At 35.8% G+C, this 21,841-nt stretch overlaps 1 protein-coding gene and 1 non-coding gene across 2 annotated transcripts in view; one reads left to right on the top strand and one right to left on the bottom strand.

Moving 5' to 3' along the window:
• Window positions 1–21,841, top strand: part of AGBL1 (AGBL carboxypeptidase 1) — a gene marked incomplete at its 5' end in the record, with an annotated part of 707,101 nt that overhangs the window by 493,278 nt on the left and 191,982 nt on the right. Inside the window, one exon of the mRNA XM_060002674.1 lies at window positions 11,860–12,023. Coding sequence (XP_059858657.1) covers window positions 11,860–12,023 — 164 coding nt within the window. The remainder of the gene's footprint in view (window positions 1–11,859; window positions 12,024–21,841) is intronic.
• Window positions 7,366–7,472, bottom strand: LOC132421507 (U6 spliceosomal RNA). The gene has a single exon (XR_009518751.1). It is a non-coding gene; the product is annotated as a U6 spliceosomal RNA (small nuclear RNA).

Genomic DNA, 21,841 nt, shown 5'->3' with positions numbered 1-21,841 from the left:
CTCCTCTTCCATATTCCTCCAGGACCATATCAAGATTCAGAAACCACAGGATACAAACCTGGCAAAGCAGAACTCTGCTCCATTGCTATGACCAGCATCTGTTCTGATTGGTCATTGTCTTTTTCAGACAAGTTTCTCAAAATATTGTATATAACTCTTAGACAGAGGCAGGGGACCTTCTCCCACCCTCCCCGCCAATCTGTGACACTAGAAGGAAAATTCAAAACTAGATCTCAGAGCACCTCTAGGGACCCAGGGCTAGAGAGATTGTTGCAGCTAGTCATCATAAGGTGGGCTAGGGCAGGTTTCAGGAACGAAGGGCAGAGCTAAGGGATCAAAGGGCCAGGGAAGATGAGTGCCAGGGACAGTGGGTGGAAATAGAGAAGGAAGGTGACAACCTAATTGCTTATGATTGGGCTTGTGCTTATTCCTGCTGAAAGGTAAGACTTATAGAGGCACATAACCTCTAAGAAAAGATGAACTCCAAATCTTTTATTAAACAGGAATGTGAAGTTTGAAGCCTTGTGTATTGACATGGACATTTGATTAGTGTCAGGGGAACATTTATTTTAAGCCCATTTCTACTGGCACTTAGCTACATAACCTTGTATAAGGCATTGTCAGTTTATGCATCTATAAAACAGAGAGTTAAGCTTGCTAAGATTCCTCTCTGCTCAAATTCTAGGCTGTCTAAGATACAGTCTCTGATTCATATTTACTCTCATATGCGTGGTCCAGAAAGACATGGAAAGGCAATCACAGAGGACTTAGCTGTCTGCTGTGTCATTCATGGCTTAAGCACACATTTACCAATAAAAGACCCAGGGAAGGTCCAGCATAGAAATAAAGGACACATTTGAAATCCAGCCCACACCTTCAGCCCTGCTGTTTCCATGAATATAGGGCCTTTTTGCAGTTACTAAGGAAACAGTTGTCAGTAATGGATTAGGAAGCCGGGGCTGAAAGGATGGATACAGAGGGGCTTTGTACACAGGAGCCCATCAGTTGGAGTCTGGCAGAGAGACATCAACATGCTTCGCGATTGATTTGGTCTTCAGTGTGAAAGCATTAGATAAGCAAGGAAGCCGAGGAGCCCCGCCCACCGGCTTTCTCGCTTTCTTCTCTACCACCTATTAGAGTTCACAGATCTGCATGGCTGGATTGGCTCAGTTTTAACTTCTCTGCTGGGTGCATGTCAGGACAAAGGATGTACAAACTTAATTCATCTCACAACCTCTCCAAACTCATTTAAAACTCTAAAAGTCACTGTCTCTCAACTCACGCCGGCAGTTTGTAAAGATTCTGAAAATGTTTCTGGGGACAATACCAAGGGAGTAGATTTCTTGTTGCTATATTCTTACTAGACCTTAAGGTGTTTAACCCCAAAATGAAATTAGGCACAGGCTCAGTGACCTAAAGGAATTAAGGAGAATCTAGAGGATACCAGGTAATGTTTGTGAAGGAAGAAACAGGTACTCAAGAAAGTTGATGTGACTAACCAGCTTTATTCTTTGCCTTTTGTCCTAATTAAATATTTAAATTCAAATATTTGATTTAATTTTAACTTAACTAAGGAATTATTAAAATGAATTTTAATTTTACTTATAAATTTAAAATCACATATAAAATAATATTCATTCAGATATACTACTCTTTCCAGGCTTAGGTGCATTGCTGAAGGAAATATGAGTGAAAAAGCAATTACTAAGAATAAAGTAAGGAAAACGAACAAGGAAAAAAATTAAAGTGGGTACCCTCATCATCATGCATTTCTAACTACTTTTAACATTTTTGTACATGTAAATTGTTTAACAATTTTTTAATAAAATTAGGATCACAATGGGTATACTACACTGTAGTGGATTTATAGCTTGTAATACTATATTGAATTAAATAATGCCATTTGCAGCAACATGGATGGACCTAGAGTTTATCATACTAAGTGAAGTAAGTCAGACAGTGAAATACGAATGTCCTATGATATCACTTATATGTGGAATCTTAAAAAATGATCGAATGAACTTATTTACAAAACAGAAACAGGCTCACAGGCTTAGAGAACAAATTTATGCTTAACAAAGGGGAAAGGTTGTGAGAGGAGGGATAAATTAGGAGGTTGGGATTAACATACACACACTACTATATATAACATAGTTAATCAACAAGGACCTACCTTATAGCACAGGGAACTCTACTCAATACTCTGTAATACAGTAACCTATACGGGAAAAGAATCTGGAGAAAAATAGATGTATGTATATGTATAACTGATTCACTTTGCTGTACACCTGAAACTAACACAACATTGTAAATCAACTATACTCTAATATAAAATAAAAAATTAAAAAAAAATTAAAGCATTCCACAGATACTTAAAAAAATACTCTATTGTGAAATTATCACCATGGTGTTGTCTCTTCAAAGCACATCATAATATTAATATTCCATGATGTGAATATACTCAAGCTTATTTGACTAGTAATATACTGGTGCACATTTAGGACTTTCTTGTTCATCTTACAATTATTTTCTTAATAATGATTTCTGGAATTTGAATGAACTCCAAGAACTTAAACATTCTTAAGGCTTTTGAAATATATTTTCAAATTGTCCTTTGGAAATACTGCAACTATATGTACTTCATTGGTAACAGACTATGATAGTGCCTTTTTATAGCTTTGGACCAGCAGATCAGTACAATTTAGTGATCAAGGCTAAACCTGAATTGAGAAGCAAATCATGATATTTTATTGTTATAGTAATTTGCACTTTATATCAAGTGAGGTTATTTGTCCCTTTATTAAAATTATGTTTAGTTTGTTGTTTCACTTGTAATATTTTAGGCAATTTAGATATATTTATATTTTATTTATCCACTCACTAATATTTTCCTTTATGGTTTCTTCTTTGGGGATATGCATTGAAAGACCTCGTCTGGAGATGGTAGAACATATAAATCTGTATTTTATTCTTTATTATTGCTTGATTTTTAAATATTTATATTTAACTCTTTAATCAAAATTAAATAATTTTATATTTGTGTTAAGAGTTTTACTTCAAATATTAACCAGTTGTTTTTGTTTTAGCTCTATCGTAATCCATTTCCTGGTGAATTGAAAGGCACTTTTATCATATGCAAACTTTCACATATTCCAAGGTTTTGGTGCTTTCTGCATTCTTCCCTTGATCTGCTGCCATATTTTGCATCAGTACCATAACAGCAAATTATTGTAAATGTGTAAGATCTTTTGCCTATTTGTAAAGGAAAACCCTCATTATTTTTACTCTTTATTCCAAAATTATTCTGGGATATTTTTGCCATGTATTCTTCTAAAGTGGATTTAGTTTGCCAAGTCTGAAAATCCCCATTGCTGTTTTGATTTCTACGCTTTTATAGACCGATATGAGGAGAATTGATATTGCATGCTATTGGTCACTGCTTTCCCAGAATTCAGCATATTTCTTCATTTATTTAAATTTTACCTGTTATCTCTTGGTAAAGTCCTGGGATTTATCATATAACCCTTAGAGTACTTACTATTAATTCCATTCCTAAATATTTTAGTGTTGTGTTGCTATTGTGAATGGAATTTTTATTATACTTAATTTATTTTGCTGGTTCATAGAAAGAAAATTGATTTTTGTATATTTAATTTGTTACCTGTCTACTTACTCAACTCTTGCCTTATATCTAATAGATTTTCTGTTTCAGTTGATTCCTTTGGTTTGTTTTAGTACATAATCAGTTTTCAAATAATAATGTGATTCCTTCTTTCCATATGTATGACTCATTTTTTCTTATCTTATTGAATTGTTTGGAACCTGCCAAATAATAGTAAATAACAGTAGTGAGAGTATACCATAGTTTTAGTAAGGATTGGGTATGCCAAGTATAATTTTGACTTTTGGTTTTATATAGGCATTTGATATTATTGATAATAATAAATACTTGTATAATGTGAAATGAGCCACATACTAAATTAAATTTTTATATATGTTAACTCACTGAATTATCTCAGCAGCTCCATGAGATAGATAGTGGTATTATTATTATTATTCCCACTCTACAGATAAGACAATTAGGCACTGATAGGTCAAATGATTTCCCTGATGGCCATACAGTTAGCACAGCACTGAGATTGAGGCCCTAGCAATCTGGGCTCCAGGCCTGTGTTTACACCTACCATGCCATGCTGCCCTCTCAGGTTTAGTAAGTGCCTTGTGGGCTCATATACTAAGACTTGTATTAGAAATGGATGCATACAGAAGGTCCTGGTTTTTTTGTTGTTGTTGTTCTCTTTTCTCTTCTGCCTTTTGATCTCTATGTGTTAACATTTCTGTTAGTAGATTTCCTAATAAAACCAACCCCATGTCATTCTTAGAAAAATACTCTCTAGACCATGCTGTATAATTAATTATTTGTCTTGCTGCTTTATTTATGTGCTATAATGATCAGTTTTTTGGTTTTAGGGTTATGCTAGTATTTTCCCACTTTTTATTGAGTTATAATTGGCATATAACATTACATTAGTTTCAGCTGTACAACATAGTGATCTGATAAATGTATATATTGAGAAATGATCATCATGTTTTGTTAATATTCATCACCACACATAGTTACAACTTTTTTTGTGATGAGAACCTTTAAGATTTGCTACCTTAGCAACTTTCAAATATATGATACCGTATTATTAACTATAGTCACTATGCTGCACATTACATCCCCAGGACTTATTTTACAGTTGTAAGTTTGTAACTTTTGACCACCTTCACCCATTTTGCCCAACTTCCACCCGCCCACCTGTAGCAACCACCAATATGTTCTCTGTATCAATGTTTGTTTTTTTCAGATTCCACATATAAGTAAGATCATACAGTATTTGTCTTTCTCTGATTTATTTCGGTTAGCGTAATGCACTCAAGGTCTATCCATGTTGTTGCAAATGGCAGGATTTCCTTCTGTTTTGTGGTTGACTACTATCCTAATATATCTATATCTATACCTTTATCTATATCATATTTTCTTTATCAATTCGTTCATTGATAGATACTTAGGTTGTTTTCATGTATTGGTTATTATAAATAATAGGGTTACAACAATATTTTAAAAGAAATTCTGAAATTTTCCTTCTCAATGTGTGGTCTGTGTTTAATTCTTTCTCGTCCTTGGGTTTATCTTCCTAAGGCCCTCACACATAAACAACATTTTTCAGGCACAGTATTTTCTCCTCAATTCTGTATGTTGTTGCTTCATTGTCTTTGGTATTTAGTGGTGTGAGCAAATTTTACTATTTAATTTTGATTATTTATAGGGATCTTTATACTTTCTTTGTTCCTTTTCATTAATTATAACACATGTATTTGATGAGCTTGTTTGATCTGCAGACTCAGATTTTTTTTTTTAATGTAAGGAATTTCTTTCTTCTTTTCTTCATGCTTTTTTCTCTTTTTCTTTTTCTTGACTTCTGTTATGACTCCCATACTACCTAGTCTGAAAGTCCAAGATCAAGTGCCTGAATCTGTTCTACAGTTCTTATTTATATATTTAACTTGTCTTGTTTATCTAGTTTTCCCTTGAGATATTGGAAAATTTCTCAAAGCTGTCCTATACAAAATGAATTTTATTTTCTACATCAAACAGTTTGTTAATTCTTTCCAATGTCTTTTAACTTAGACATTGTACTTTCCATCTCAATAGTACAATTTCTTCTGTGCTCTTATTCTCTCATCATGCCTTTTGCTGCACTTTCACCAATGCAATATACTCTTATTCTTTCCAAGAATATAAACAAGAAATGTCCCAGATTTTTCTCATTTCTGGTAGTAAATGTACTTGTTTGGTGTCCTTTGAGTGCCACCCTTTTTAACTGCAGTATTTCTACATAGGTGTAATGTCTTCCCTCTGTGTATGTTTATAAAGGGTGTTCAATGAAGCCTAGTTTTGTTAAAAAGATAGGCTTTGCCAGACATTGTTGTAGGTCTTTGGGGCAGATATTAATCCTATCCACTTGTAACTTGGGTTTTTGGACACAAAGAGAGGCCCATGCAAGATGTGAGGACTAATTGAAGACTTAATCACACAAAGCCAGAACCTCCAAAAATGACATTTGCAGTCAGTAAAGTAGTGAAACCACAATCTGTGAAGCAAGTAAGTGGGTTTGCCTGACTGTCTTGGCCATTGCTTCGGGTAGAGCAGGAAAAAAATGGAAAAGTCTTTATTCATAATTTCTCAACACAAACCCTCCTTCAAGCAGAGTTGGAGTCATATTTCAATGGTACAGTGTAGCCCAAAAGGCCTCAAGCCAAAACCTCAGCCTATAATGGTCCTTGATTTGTTGTCCCCAAGTGCCCAGGGGAGGAAAACACAAGTTCTTTCTGGAGGCAAGAGCATTAAAATCAATCCACAGAGGCTTTCTTTGAATGAAAAGAAATATAAATTTAGAAATTTTGAAAAATCATAAAATATTTGAGCAAACAAGGCTACATTATTGACATTAAACAGAAAAATCAAACCAACAGATGATGCACGCAAAGACTATATTCAAGAATAATCAGGTAGAGAATATAAATAACTGTGTTTTTAGTGTTTTAGAGACAGTTTTTGAGATGGATGAGTTAAAGAGACGGTTCAATGAAGCTGGAGAGAGAATTATTAAAGTGGAATATTTATATAAAATATTCAGAATCACAGTGATAGAAAGAAATAAAAATATGAAAGTAGAGCTAAGAGTTATTGAGGAGATAGGGAATGGGGGTGATAAATTATTACAAGAGATAATGGGTGACACTTTTCTAGAACTAATGAAAGACACCAACCTTTAGTGTCACTGAATTACACATAAAAGAAATAAATCTAAATATACTTCAGAATATAAAAGATAAAGAGACGATCTTACAACTGCTAAATGGAATTACAATAGTTTATTGGCATACTGCATATAGCTTTTTAAACATTTTTCTAGGGAGCAGTAACTTTAAAAAGTATTTCTTACATGGATGTTTTATTGATATTATAGAGCCCCCTCCCCCAAATGTTTGTGTAAGATTGGCAAATCTTAGCAATGGTGTCTGAAAGTGTATGTGAGGGTTTTTTTTTTTTAATGGCTTTTCTTAAACTTTTTCTTTTATATTGGAGTGTAGCTGATTAACAATGTTGTGTTAGTTTCAGGTGTACAGCAAAGTGATCCAGTTACACATATTCATGTATCTGTTCTTTTTCAAATTCTTTTCCCATTTAAGCTGTAACATAATATTGAGCAAAGTTCCCTGTGCTATACAGTAGGTCCTTGTTGATTATCTATTTTAAATATAGCAGTGTGTGCATGTCAATCCCAAACTCCCAATCTATCCCTTCCCCTGGTAAAATAAAATACGAAATGCTTCACATATTTGCGTGTCATCCTTGTGCAGGGACCATGCTAATCTTCTCTGTATTGTTCCAATTTTAGTATATGTGCTGCCAAAGCGAGCATGAGGAATTTTCATTTCTAAGTCTTCACCAGAAATCACATCATTATGTGCTTTGGATTTTGCTTTTCACACCTATCATTAAATCATAAACATATTCCATATTGATAAATTGTTGTATAATTATCATTTTAGTGACTTCATTATATGTCATAAAATTTATTCCATTATAATTTCCTTAGTCATTTTTTCCTTATTAGATATTTAGACTTTTATTTCTCTCAAATTTTAATTACTATATATAACCTTGATATAATGTACAGTTTGTACATATGGCTTCACTTTTATTTAGAATCAGTTCCTTAGGAAAAGTTCCCAGAAGTGATATTATCATGTCACATAGTCAATGTATTTTGATATGTGCCAGCTTTTATCATGAGTCAGCACTAAATATTACAAATCTGAATATATATATCTACCAATATGCTGGGTGTAAGAGGCATTTTTATTTAGGTAATAACATTTTTCCATGTTTGTTTTTAAATTATTTTTCCTCTTTTGCTGACCAGTTATCAGTATTCATGCTTTATAAACTTATCTTTTGTGGATTCTGTGTATGTCTTACCAATATGTAATTTTCTGCAATAACATAAATATTAAAATAAGTAATTTTCTATAATAACACAAATATTCTTCCCATATTAATATTTAAAAATTAAGTTCAGATGTACTTACGAATTTGACTTATTTTGGGGTAGATTATCAAGAAAAGTTAATGTGTGTGTATATATATATAAAGAATTGTGCTAGTGAGTTTTGCTTACCAATGTGATGAAAAGATAGGCACCTATACTTTCTGGCAGCATTGGTAACTGAATATTGATATGACAGACATTGTTGGCTCACCCAACGCTTGTTTCTAACACTCTTCTGTCTTACATGTCTTTATTAAAGAGGATGAACAAAGTAAAATGTTCATTTACCAGACCATTGTAAAGCTGGAGTTTGCTTTATTATAATACACAGTTCTGGCCAATAAAGTGTAAGCAAGAGTATGCTGTCACCTCCTCCCCCCCACTTTCTCTTTCTCCCTCCTTGAATGATGATGTGCTGGCTGGAGCTACAGCAGCCATCTTGTATGTTGAGAAAACCAGGAGAATGGCAGATAAAGTGACCCTGATTTTGTTAAGACACTGAAATAATTCCACGAACTTCATACCCACCAAAACTTATAATATGCAGAAAATAAAGCTCTATTTATGTTTAAGCCACTATAGTCAGGCTTTCTGTCATCGGCTGTGAAAAGCAAAGCCGAATTAACACAACTAAGCTGGGGGAGAGGAAAATTGGGTCTCTGTTTTATTAAGATGCACTTTTAAACTAACCCAAAGCCTTGCTGCTGTGAGTACATGGTAAGTAACCAAAGTATATAACAGAATTTCTAAATTTTATCCACCTGTTTCCCCAAACATATCCAGGGAGTGAATGTACCTCCTGGAGCAAAAATAAAATAAGAATTTAAAAAATGCTCATGACCTTTAACAATGGGAGAACATAATTTAAAGGCATTCCTCTATTCGTTACTCAGAGAAATGAAGTTTCACTTAACAAATATAATAAATATCCAAGAGACACTCCGTCCATGCCTTTCTATACCCACCCATTTATAACCATTACTTATCCATTTTTAATATATGGACGACATGCCATATGACAGGCTATGTATTCCATGCCAGGGATGTAAAAAGACAGATACTGCTCAGTCCTTGCCTTTGAGGATTTCACTCAAGGCTGGGTGTGGGAGGTAAGAGGAGGCCGTTTGGATAAACAAATGTTTTTTTTTGTTTTTTTTGGTTTTTTGTTTTTGCGGTACGCGGGCCTCTCACTGTTGTGGCCTCTCCCGTTGCGAAGCACAGGCTCCGGACGTGCAGGCTCAGCGGCCATAGCTCACGGGCCCAGCCGCTCTGCGGCATGTGGGATCCTCCCGGACCGGGGCACGAGCCCGTGTCCCCTGCATCGGCAGGTGGACTTTCAACCACTTAGCCACCAGGGAAGCTCCTGGATAAACAAATGTTTTTGATACTGTGTGAGGGTAAAAAGTATAGAGTACTCAAGTGAGATTGATAGTAGAGGGTGAAATAGAGTAAGTGTTACCCAAGACCCCACAGCCAATAAATGGTATAAGTTCCATGATTCAAGGTCTTCTAGAATAGTCATTTTATAATACCAACCATTGGCTGAAATAAACAGACCAATATCAGAGATATGGGACTATTTTTGCATTATGAAAACACTATCATTTTGTCTGCTGTTGTACAGAAGTTGATTTGTATGAAGAAATTGCCCCTGACCTGGCAATATGGTGCATGCTGTGAGATTTATTTCCTCCAGGACTCTTCCTTCTTTTGGACTGTTGTCTGTTCAGCTGGATGCTGGGGTAACACATGTAAGAGGAGGCCTCCTGCTTCTGACTGAGGAGGAGGGTGTGACCAAGACAGCCCTTCCAGAATGAAGAAAAGCAGCCAGGAAGACGGGCAGAGGAAAAGTATCAGCCCTCAGAGCTGTGGCACATGGAAAGAGACTGAGATTTTTCTCTCTCTGTAAAAAGTGCTCTTTTCCATTGACCTAAGGAAAATAACTTGTTAAACACGTCTTTCCCTTCCCACTGCCGTTGTTTATGGAACAACAGACTTCACTTAACTCTGAAGTAATGTCTCCTTTCTTCAGGAAAACAGGTGTCCAGACATGCAGCAAATCACATTTTTAAACAGCTAAAACAAGCTGGGACAAAGTGAGAGAGTGGCATGGACATATATACACTACCAAACGTACAATAGATAGCTAGTGGGAAGCAGCCGCATAGCACAGGGAGATCAGCTCGGTGCTTTGTGACCACCTAGAGGGTTGGGATAGGGAGGGTGGGAGGGAGGGAGACGGAAGAGGGAAGAGATATGGGAACATATGTATATGTATAACTGATTCACTTTGTTATAAAGCAGAAACTAACACACCATTGTAAAGCAATAATACTCCAATAAAGATGTTAAAAAAACAAAAAATAAATTAAAAAAATAAAATAAACTTGAGGACCTCACACATTTCTTTATCCTTTTACCTAGAAATTCTTTCGTGACGCTTACAGTTTCCTGGCTTGGAACTTTTTTTGCCTTGGGATACTTTTGGCCAATCTTTTCAAATTTTTACTATCACATCCCTGTCTTCTTGATCACTGTTCTTTGGATGGAAAATCTGTTTCTTAAAATATAATATTCAACAATTGATTCTTTTTCATTTAAGTCAAATGTACTTTATAAACATGAAGACCTCAGGACCACATTGAATTCTGTCATATTAAATATCTTTATAGGATGAATAAAAGAAAAATTGAGCTATTACTGATCAATATTGGGGGACTTTGAAATATTCCTATCATGACTTATCTAAGTATATGGAGGGAAGAATTATAATCCCTTTTATGAATGAGAAAATCAAGGCAAATGTTCATATATCTAAGATCACACAGTCAGAAAATAGTAAAATCAGGATTCAAATCCAATTTTTATCTCACTTCAAAAACCATGCACTTTCTACCTCACCATGTAATAGAGTTCCTCCTAGACTACATAAAGCTGTTTGTTGAGTAGTTAAGTCAGAAGTGATTTATGAGGCTCTATTATGTACTAGCTGGCAGGGCATGGATAAAGTATCAGTTCTATGGGTCTAAATCTCCTTCTCTGTGGAATCGATACAGTAACAGTATCTACCTCATAGGACTTTGTTAAGGATTCACTGAGTTAATGCATGTAAAAGGGCTCAGAACAGTACTGGACATAGTAAATGCTCAATAAAGTTTGTTTGTTCATTGTTATTATTATCTGTTAACTTCGTGAATAATAGCATAGCATGAATGTCATGGCTTTGCTTTCATGTGTTATCTTAGTACAACTGAATAGGTGGTTCTAAATAAATGGTAAATGAGTTTGTTTTTTTAAGTTCTTAGTGTTTGTATGTGAGAGATCTCCCTCATTCTTCTCCGTTGGTTGGCAAATTTATGGGAGAAAAAGGGTATCTCTTAGTACTATTGTTTACAGACTTTGGTTTCAGCTGTGAAACGCTTTTGTAAATTACAGATAGAAGCACTGCTGCTTTATCTAAAGTGGGGGGAAGTGACTCCTGGATCTCCACGTACACCTCCTGCCCTCTAGTACCCCTACCTGGTCATTGCTGTCTTGGGAGTAATTCTGGGAAATCCTGAAGGTTGATGTAATGCAGACTGAGAACCACTAAGCCACAAATCCCACAACAAAACACATTGGGCAGTGACTGATAAATACTATTAATTCTTAATTTCTGTGATAGGCCTATGTCCAGGTGTCCTTCCTCTTAATCTCAGATTGTCTTCACTCGGTTTCCATCCTATACTCACTGTTGAGTGCTCTGTTTAACTGACAGGGTCTACAGTTTGGTACCAGTGAACTGGAGGAGATGGGATCTATGTTCTGCTTGGGCCTCCTCATCTTGGAACTCAAATCTGTAAGCTGCAGCCATCAGCTGCTGACCTGTGCAGCAGCTCTACTGAATGCTGAGGAGTCATCCCTGGACCACCACCTCCAGCGGTAAGTTGCTCACTATTTGAACCTTTGTGTTTCCATTGGAGAATATCTGGGAAGTGAAAGTCACACGGACCTATGGGTCTTTGACAGAGAGAAAATATGGAGAAGCTGCCAGATAAGGTAGGGTAGTAGTGCTCCATTGGAAACAGACTAGGGGCATCCTTACTTCCTGCTGAAGACAAGGAGGATGTTGCTTACTTGTACATAAATGCACATATAAAGCTACATACATTTATAAATATGTATTTTTATTAAGTTTTGCTCATGGCAAAGAAGATGCAGCTTAGCGACACACGTGCACATTTACCTATGCTTATGTTTGCCAGTTATGTGTTTATAACTGATTTGTGTTATGTGTTTATAACTGTTTATACTGATGTCACTTTGGAGTCATTAGCTAAAATCTGGCAATCTCGCTGCTAATATCCAGGCACTTGGGGACAAGAAATGTTTTAATCTTCCCATTCTTTAAAAGCAGTGTTCTGTCTCAGAATACATGATGGTGATGAATACGCTGGCCCAGAGAAACTGACTCACAGCCATGGCAGGGAAAGGATGGATCTCTGAGAACAGTGAGGATCTTTAAAGAGTCAGGAGAGGGAGAACTGTTATCCGCAGAAGCCCTTTTGATGCCCTGTACTGTAGACAAGTTGTATTCGGGGGCAAGAAGGGAAGATAGAAAGGCCATGGGAGAGAAGAGAGATCAGGAAACGTCAGAGGAGTCAAAGAATGCTAAGTCATTGCCCACGTTTTGAGCAAAGCATTGGAGCGGGGGATTGAGCTGTTGGGTGAGGGAGTGCCTGCCGGTAGATGAGGAAACATCTTGTCATGCACTTCATGTCCCAAGGCAGAGAGAAAACCGCTAATACTGGGGCCTCCTATTTCTAGCTCATTTTCGTTAATTTTCCTCCTGCCACTGTTAGGCTGCCATTCCAGTGTGACTTCTCACCAAATGACCAATCAAGCCTAGAAAGATCTAGCAGTGTAAATTAATACTGCTTTGGAAGGCACTGGTTTCTCTGAGACTTAATTACCTAAGTGCAATATTTAACTTGCTCATCACACGATGCTATAGATCACAGACTATGGAGACTTAAGTAAATCCAGACTTCTTCCCTCCCTAAAGTCACTGTGCCAATTTCGTTTTGACATCACAACCACTTCCGTCTGCCCCAGCTCCTTCAACACCCCTCCGAGCCCGAAGGCTTGGTGTGCTTGGCATCGTGGTTGGTGTTTCAGCTTCTCCCTCTGACAGCAAGCGCTTCCATCTGCCAGGATATATATTTCAACTTGTCTTTTCATCTTTGCCTTTGCTAAGCTATCCTGGGTGCAGGCATGCCTGCGTTTTCTTTCTTTCCTTCCGTCTCCCCCCCTCCCCCTCTGCTGCTCATTGAGGGAAGACTGAGCAGACCTGGCATTGCTTGCTTTCCCTGAATTGATTGTGCCCGTCTGTTTGATCCAATGCAGTGAGGATTAGTTGCCTGTAAACTGGAACAAGAAGAAATCTATCAAAGAAGTGCCTTTTCTAATTCAAGCCTAAAGAATTTGGTGTCAGGCTCCAAATGCGGTGGCCGCTGTGTGGGTTATCATAAGAACATAGTATTACCTGCCCTCCATGCCATCCCACACAACTGACTGGTAATTTTTCAGTTACAACCAGTCCGAGAATACTGAAGGTTGAAGTCTTCCTGTGACCTCTGACCCTTCTTAGGCTGGGACGGCTTCTTAAGGGCAGGATACCTACAAAGGGTGTGATTAATCTGTGTGTTTTGAAAAGATTTCAGTTAAATTTGAGAGGCGTGGAGCTTGGTGGAGAGCAGCAGGGTGAAAACTGCCTATTTCACCCAAACGTTTGTATCATAATACATTTTTCTACTCATGGAGGCAGGTGATCCAAACAAATCATGGTTCCTGCCCAAAGGACCTGAGAACTAATGGTTGAGGGGGAAATTACGCTGAAAATATCCTGACCCAGAAAATATTCCTGCCAGTAAGTGTATAATCATTAAAGGCTGGCAGAGGGAAACTTAATAAAATGATATTGGTTTGAAACCAGCAGCAAGCTGTTTGAGTACCTTTGATTCGTTTCTGATGAGTGGAACTAAATCATGAGATATAATAATCAGCAGAGTGAATCCTAAGAATTGTGTTAGCAACAGGGGTTCTTACTATAATACAAAGGGTGTAACTAATGTTTGTCAGTACAACTCTCCATAAGCTTTAGAGAGGAGACCTATGCTACCCTCCCGCCGACTCCTGCCTCTTTTCCTTGGGCGTGTGGCCTTTATTTGACGTAACAGGGTTATATACTTGAGGAAAGTTCTCTTTTCTTGCAGAGAAGGAGATACTAGAGAAAAAAGGGGGGCTCTGACCTGAAAGTTTGCCTTAAAGAAATGCGAGCACATGTTATTTTGAGGGTCCCTCTGACAACATTAACCCCTGGGAGTGATCTACTGGGAAGATAAAGGCTGGCTGTATGCCGTGGACATCATGTTTTTTGACAATAGGTTTTATGCCTCACTTACCACAAAAACAATTAGAGTGTAGTCAGCATCCACAGAGCAACTTACCGTTTTTCATGAGCAGAGAAAGGACAGAATGGTGGTTGTTTGCCCAGTGGCTGAAGCTGAAAATGAAGTACATGCACTCTTTGTTTTGGTTTTTCTTCTATAGCTCTCTTCTTCCCAGTTGCTCATTTAAGAAATGTCTGCAGACTCATTAAGGCGTCTTTAGATCTTCTTGCCGTTGCTCTTTCTTTCTCCTTCCTGTCAGTTTCATCCCTGGAAATAATTGTGTGTGCACTGCAGGAATGCTAAGCTGCTTCTTCAGGAGGGGCCGTTTATCCATTGTGACAGGTCTTTTGCAAAGTCATTTAACAGTTTTGCCGAGTCAGCCACCTTTCATCTTGATTTGTATCCCTCCAGTGCCTTTCCACTCTTCAGCTCAGCTCCCCTCTCTCCATTTGTCCTTCCATTAATAACAACAGAAAGCTCAGAGTTTCTGACCTGAGCCTTAGCAATAGCTTAATATCTCGCCTATTCTCCCAAATTACAGTCCTATTGCCTTAACGGGGGCTTCCCTTGGAATCAAGATAAATTAGTTTAATCCTCTCTTCAGTTTGATGAAACAACACAGAAAAAATAAAAATCTTTCATAGACTTTAGAAAACCTAATTAGGCTTTTTAATAATTAAAGATACTTGGTTTTCATTTAAAACATATACACTTTTGTCTTTCTGAATAAGAAAATATAATTTGGAAATCAAACAACAAAAACACATCCCTACTCCTGTCTTCAGTCACACACCATCCATCTACCTGTGGATAACGATTGTCAGCATTTTGGTGAAATTAGATTACTTTTTCACCTATGAATAAATAGATTAAAAAACCCTCAACAACCATGTACAGGAGTTCCTTTCCTTGAAACTTTATAAACACATTTTTCAAAATAGACTTTACTTCTAGAGAAGTTTTAGCTCTCAACAAGATTGAGAGGAAGGTAGAGATTTTCCATATACACCCTGCTCCCACACATGCATAGCCTTCCCCATTATCAATATCCTCTGCTAGACTGGTAGATTTGTGACAATTGATGGACTGACATTGACACATCATTCTTACCTAAAGTCCAGAGTTTACATTAGGTTTCACTTATGGTGTTATACATTTAATGGGTTTGGACAAATGTAAAATGACGTGTATCCATCATTATAGTCTCATACGGAGTAGTTCCACTGCCCTAAAAATCCTCTGCACTCCCTTTGTTCATCACTTCCTCTCTGCTAACCTCTGTTAACCACTGACCCTTTTACTAGCTCCATAGTTTTGCCTTTTCCAAAATGTCCTATAGTTGGAATTATACAGCATGTAGCCTTTACAGATTGGCTGTTTCTCTCTTAAAAATATATGTTTTAAGTTTCTTCCATGTCTTTTCATAGCTTGATAGCTAATTTCTTTTTATCACTGAATAATACTCCATTGTCTGGATGTATCACAGTTTACTTATCCATCCACCTACTGAAGAACATCTTGGTTGCTTCCAAGTTTGGGCAATTATGAATAAAGCTGCTCTAAGCATATGTGTGCAGGTTTTTGTGTGGACATAAGTGTTTAACTCCTTTGGGTAAATACCAAGAGCATGATCACTGGATTGTATGGTAAGAGTATGTTTAGTTTTTGTAAGAAACTGTCAGACCGTCTTCTATAATGGCTATACCATTTTTCATTCCCACCATGAATGAACAAGAGTTCGTGTTGCTCTGCATCCTTGTCAGCATTTGGTGTTGTCAGTGTTCTGGATTTTGGCCATTCTAATAGATGTGTAATTGTATCTCGTTTTAATTTGCATTTCCCTGATGACAGAGAGTGTGGAGCATCTTTTCATATGCTTATTTGCCATCTGTATATCATTTTTTAGTGAGGTGTCTTTTAAGTTGTTGATCCATTTTTTAATCAGGTTGTTTCCCTATTTTGATTTTGAAGAGTTCTTTGCATATTTTGGATAACAGTCTTTTATCAGATGTGCTTTTTCAAATATTTTCTCCCAGTCTGTGGCTTGTCTTTTCATGCTCTTCATAGTACCTTTCACAGAGCAAAAATCTTTAATTTTTATGAAGTCTACCTTAACAATTCTTTCTTTCATGGATTATGCCTTTGGTGTTGTATCTAAGAAAATAATTGCCAGAGGAACCTAGGGGCAGAACAGGAATAAAGATGCAGACATAGAGAATGGACTTGAGGACACGGGGAGGGGGAAGGGTAAGCTGGGACGAAGTGGCATGGACATATATACACTACCAAATGTAAAATAGATAACTAGTAGTAGGAAGCAGCCACATAGCACAGGGAGATCAGCTTGGTGCTTTGTGACCACCTAGAGGGGTGGGATAGGGAGGGTGGGAGGGAGACGCAAGAGGGAGGAGATATGGGGATGTATGTATATGTATAGCTAATTCACTTTGTTATACAGCAGAAACTAACACAGCTTTGTAAAGCAATTATACTCCAATAAAGATGTTAAAAAAAAAAAAGAATTGCCAAAACCAAGGTTGTCTATATTTTCTCCTACCTCATCTACTAGATACAATGATTGTTTTTGCGTTAAAATCTTTGCAATTTATAGGTGAAAGTGGGGTGCTGTTTTAATTCATACTTTGACCTTTTCTGAAATGGATTACATGCTTCTATTTCATTAGTATTCTTTTTTAAAATAAATATCCAAATAATATCTTTTGTTCTTTATTCTTTTAATAATCATTTTAAAATTTACATTTAAATTCAATTTCTATATTAAAGATATTCTACTTCTGTTTGTCTTGGATATTTCGAATATGTCCCGATTAACCTTTCATGTTTTTTACATAGTTTATTGACTTTGGATGTATTTGTTTTTACATAGATATGTTTCTCAGTCTTCTTCTTTGTTTCTTTTACCTTTGATAAAATTATCTGCCTCAGTCTAATAACAAATAATTCACATGCACTGTAAGAATGTGTTAATTCAACTGAAGTAGGTAAGTTTATAATGAGTATATTTACATATTGTAATTCCTCTACATTTTTTCACTATTGAATAAGTCTGTATTTCTAAATTGTTAACCATTTTTAACAGTTGTTAACCATTTGCTATATTGTTAAACATTTGCTACAGCAATTACTTAATAATCCATCCTTTAACACTGATTAATATGTCAGCTTATTATATAGTATTTACATATGCATGTACCTGGTATATATGTATATATATATATGTTTTTGGTTTTATTTTCTGTTCCATTAATCTGTCTGCCAGGAACACATAGTTTTAATGTTGCAACTGTGTAATTTAAACCTGTGATGTTGCAAGCACCACCTCATTAGTATTGTTTAACACACATATACATTTACATATACTTATATTTGCCACTTAATATATTTATGTGTGTATTTGTTTAAAAATGTGCTTTGCTATTTTCCTTTTTAAATTTTCGCCAATAAACTCTATGATGAGTTGTTACCTGCCCAAAGTGAAAGCACTGGGATTTTAACTCAAGTTGCATTAAAATTATAGGGTTTTTTCATCTATTGACTATTTGCCTATATGACTTTTTCAAAACCTGATATTTTGTTCCACTTTTTCAGATCTTCTTTGATGTTCACAAAGTATTGTAGGGGTTCTTTTGTAACCTTTTTTTTTTTTTTCATGTACTTCCTTGATTTATTATCATGAGCTTTTAATCTTAACATCTAAAATTTTCTTGTCACTCAAAAAGCATCTTTTTCATCATATTTTTGTAAGTGGTTGTCTTAGTTATATAGGAACATTCTTGATTATTGATATGCTTATTAGTAACTTCACTGCTCTCTGTAGTTATACCTAAAAGTGTTCCCCTAGATTTTTCTGTTTTTCTAGGTAAATCATAGTATCATTTATAAATTTTGACAATTAGCTTTGCTTACTTTTTATTCTTATCTATAACCTGCTCAGTTTTGAGAACATAGTTTAAAGATGATGATGATGATTTTATGGGCAACTTGATTGTGAATCTCGCTTCAAAATGAGAATGATTCTAAGTATTTAAGAATTAAGTAAAATGTCTGTTGGTTTGGTATTAATGTTCAATGTCCTCTTTATTAATTATTCTTTTTTCTTAGTTTAGTAACTAAAAAATCAGGATTGGATGATGAGTTTTTTTGGTATCTAGAAAAATGATTATTACTTTAAACTAATAGTCTTAAATTATGTTAATAGGTTTTATAATATTCACCCATCCTTGAAAATCAAAGGAAAATGTATTTGGCTATGATCTAAAATATTATTTTATTATAGATATTGATGGTATTTACTGTGAATATAGGAGCTTTTTTCCTATGTTTGTGAGTGAGTGAAGTGTGTACTTGGTCTGTATTGTTCAATCATCCACAACACTTTACATTTCCTAGGATTTTTCCTGGAACATATACATTTTGAAATACACATATTGCCGGTCCAACCATCTGTGTCTCATTTATTTTAAACAAAAATATTGTTTTCCACTTCTTATTTTCTCACATAAGACATATCTGTGGCATTTGGATTGTCTAATAGTCATAGTCAGATCATTTTAAAATTCAGTTTTATGTTTAATTACTTGCATTGCTCATCTCTATCCACTCTGTGCAATCATGTCCTCATTCTTATTTTTATGTTGACTCATCTCACATTTTTGTTAGAGAACACCTTAATTTTTTTTTTTTTTTTGGTAAAGTAAATCAATGGTGTACTTTTGGTATATTAGTATACATGTGGATATCTTCCTCTTTCCTTTACATCGGAGTTCCACTTTGCCTACCTAGAGATTTCATTAAAACAATACAGGCTTGGTTCAGTTTTCTCTGATATTTAAGCCATTAGTAATCAGCCTAACTTTTCTTTCTTTGTATGTACCTTGTTTATTTCTGCCTTAATAGTTTTTCCTTTTTCATTAACACAAATATTCTTTTTCTACTGCATCAAAATTATTTCTTTTCTTTTTTCTTTTTAGGTTTAGGTCCTTTTGAGTCATTTGGAATTTGAATACCCTATCCTTTTCTGACATGTCTTTCAATTATACAACAGCAGTGTTTCCATTCTAGCGCTTCATTCTCTTTCTCTGGAGTGTTTGATATCTGCTTTCCAGACTCCCTATCTGTCATGTCTTCTCCTCTCATCACTTCTACTTTGTAACTCTTCTTTTCATACTTAAAAAAATTTTATTTTTTAGTGGAGCATAGTTGATTAACAATGTTGTGTTAGTTTCCAAAAAAGTAATACAAATGAACTTACTTACAAAACAGAAACAGACTCATAGACTTAGAGAACTAATTTATGGTTACCGAGCAGGAATGATTGGAGGGAGGGATAGATTGGAAGTTTGGGATTGACATGTACACACTGCTATATTTAAAATAGATAACCAGCAAGGACCTACTGTATAGCAGAGGGAAAGCTGCTCAATATTCTATAGTACCTTGGAACTCTTAACACTAGATTCTGGAAGTGCATCTAATGTTTGTCCTCATAGATTCAGTTTTCTGCAGCGTGGACTCTCCTCTTTGCTGATGTGTTTTATTTTCAGCCATTTTACATTTAGGTTTTATTGCAGCTATTTCTTTATCTCTCATCAGTTTTTCTTTTATTCATGCTTGCTTGCAATATGATCAGCTCTCTTTCCATTTGGATCTGCTATCTTTTCATGTACTGTTTCACGGATGTCATTTTCCTTGAATTTTCCTGATACCTGAACAGGGGCTACCTAATGCTGGCTTCTGTTTCCTGTGCCTAATCATTTCCCAAAGAGCACCATTGATCTGTGGGTTGAGTAAGGCATTCATCTCCTTATACACTGCAGAATGTTTCACGCTCTGGGTTGTTAAGATTCTTTCATCCTCCTCTTTCAACTTCTATTTCATCATTTTTTTGTTTATTCATCTTTGAATCATGAGAGCTCTATTAAGGCTTGAAATTGCTCAATAACCCAGGATTTAGATGCTCTTTAAACCCGTTTTGTAGTCTAGCTGGATGCAGATAACTCCTCCTGTTTTAGTATGAAGTAACTTGATTTAGATGGTGCTTTTTCTTCAAGAATTCATGATATTTTGGCTTTGACCTGAAAGTATAGATCTGATTGTACTGCAGAAGTTAAGGAGAAAGGAAGAGTTATATCTCTATTTCTGGAGACTCTCTGACTCCCTCAAGATGGTTGGTTAATATTTACTAAATGAATATGTGAATTACTTGAGATACAATATTATCAATGAACTTGTGTTCAAAATAAGTTTATATTTTGGAATCCTGTAGGGGGAAATTAATGACAGTTATGATGATGATGGTGATGGTGATGACAGCAAATATTTATATAAGTGACATGTAATCTCCTAAGTATTAATTTACTTGTATAATCTCATTTAAGCCTCTCAATAACTTTATGTACTAGATATTATTATATTCATATTGCAGATGAGTACATTGTGATTCAAAATAAAATATGTGGCTTGCCTAAGATGACAGAATTGATAAGTTGTAGAGCTGAGATTTGAACCTATACAGTTTTGCTAAAGAATCAGTACTGTTAATCACTATGATACACTACCTCTTAATAGATAATAATAATAGCTAACACATGATAAGAATTTACTCTTGTCATGTCCAGTGCTCTGTGTTTTGTATGCATACCTCATTTCTTGCTTTATCTTTTAAACCAGGGGTTGACAGACTTTTTCTGTAAAGGGACAGATAGAAAATATTTTAGTCTTTATGGGCCATATGGTCTGTTTTACAACTACTTAGCTCTGCTGTTACAGCGTGCAAGTAGCCATAGCCAATATGCAAATATATGGGCATGGGTACATTTCAGTAAAATTTTATTTACAAAAATAAAGAGTGGACTGGATTTGTCCCAGAGAGCCAAAGTTTGCCAACTCCTGCTTTAAACAATTCTTTGAGGTATGTACTATTATCTCCCTTATACAGATAAGGAAACTGGAGGTCAGAGAAGCTATATAACTTGTCTTTCACCAGCTAATAAGAATCACATAGGAGTTGAACCAAGCAGTATGACTCTGTATCCTTGATGTTTAGTGACTACAGATACTAAGCTGGGTGGGGTTTTATATGACCAATGAATGACACTTTTTTCTTCTCTCGTGAATTCTAAACCAAATAAGAAATAGAACACAGGAGTTGAATAGGTTGAATGGAACATACCTGATTTTTTTTTACTGGTTATAAAGAATTAGAGTGCATGGACCCACCATAATTGGACTTTCTTACCTAGAATTGTAGGAGCAGAGCTGGCCTTGCTAAGCTTATCATGCAGAGGA

Source organism: Delphinus delphis, chromosome 2, assembly GCF_949987515.2.
Source record: "Delphinus delphis chromosome 2, mDelDel1.2, whole genome shotgun sequence".
In the NCBI taxonomy this organism is placed as follows: domain Eukaryota; kingdom Metazoa; phylum Chordata; class Mammalia; order Artiodactyla; family Delphinidae; genus Delphinus; species Delphinus delphis.
This window is presented reverse-complemented; position numbering and strand designations above follow the sequence as displayed.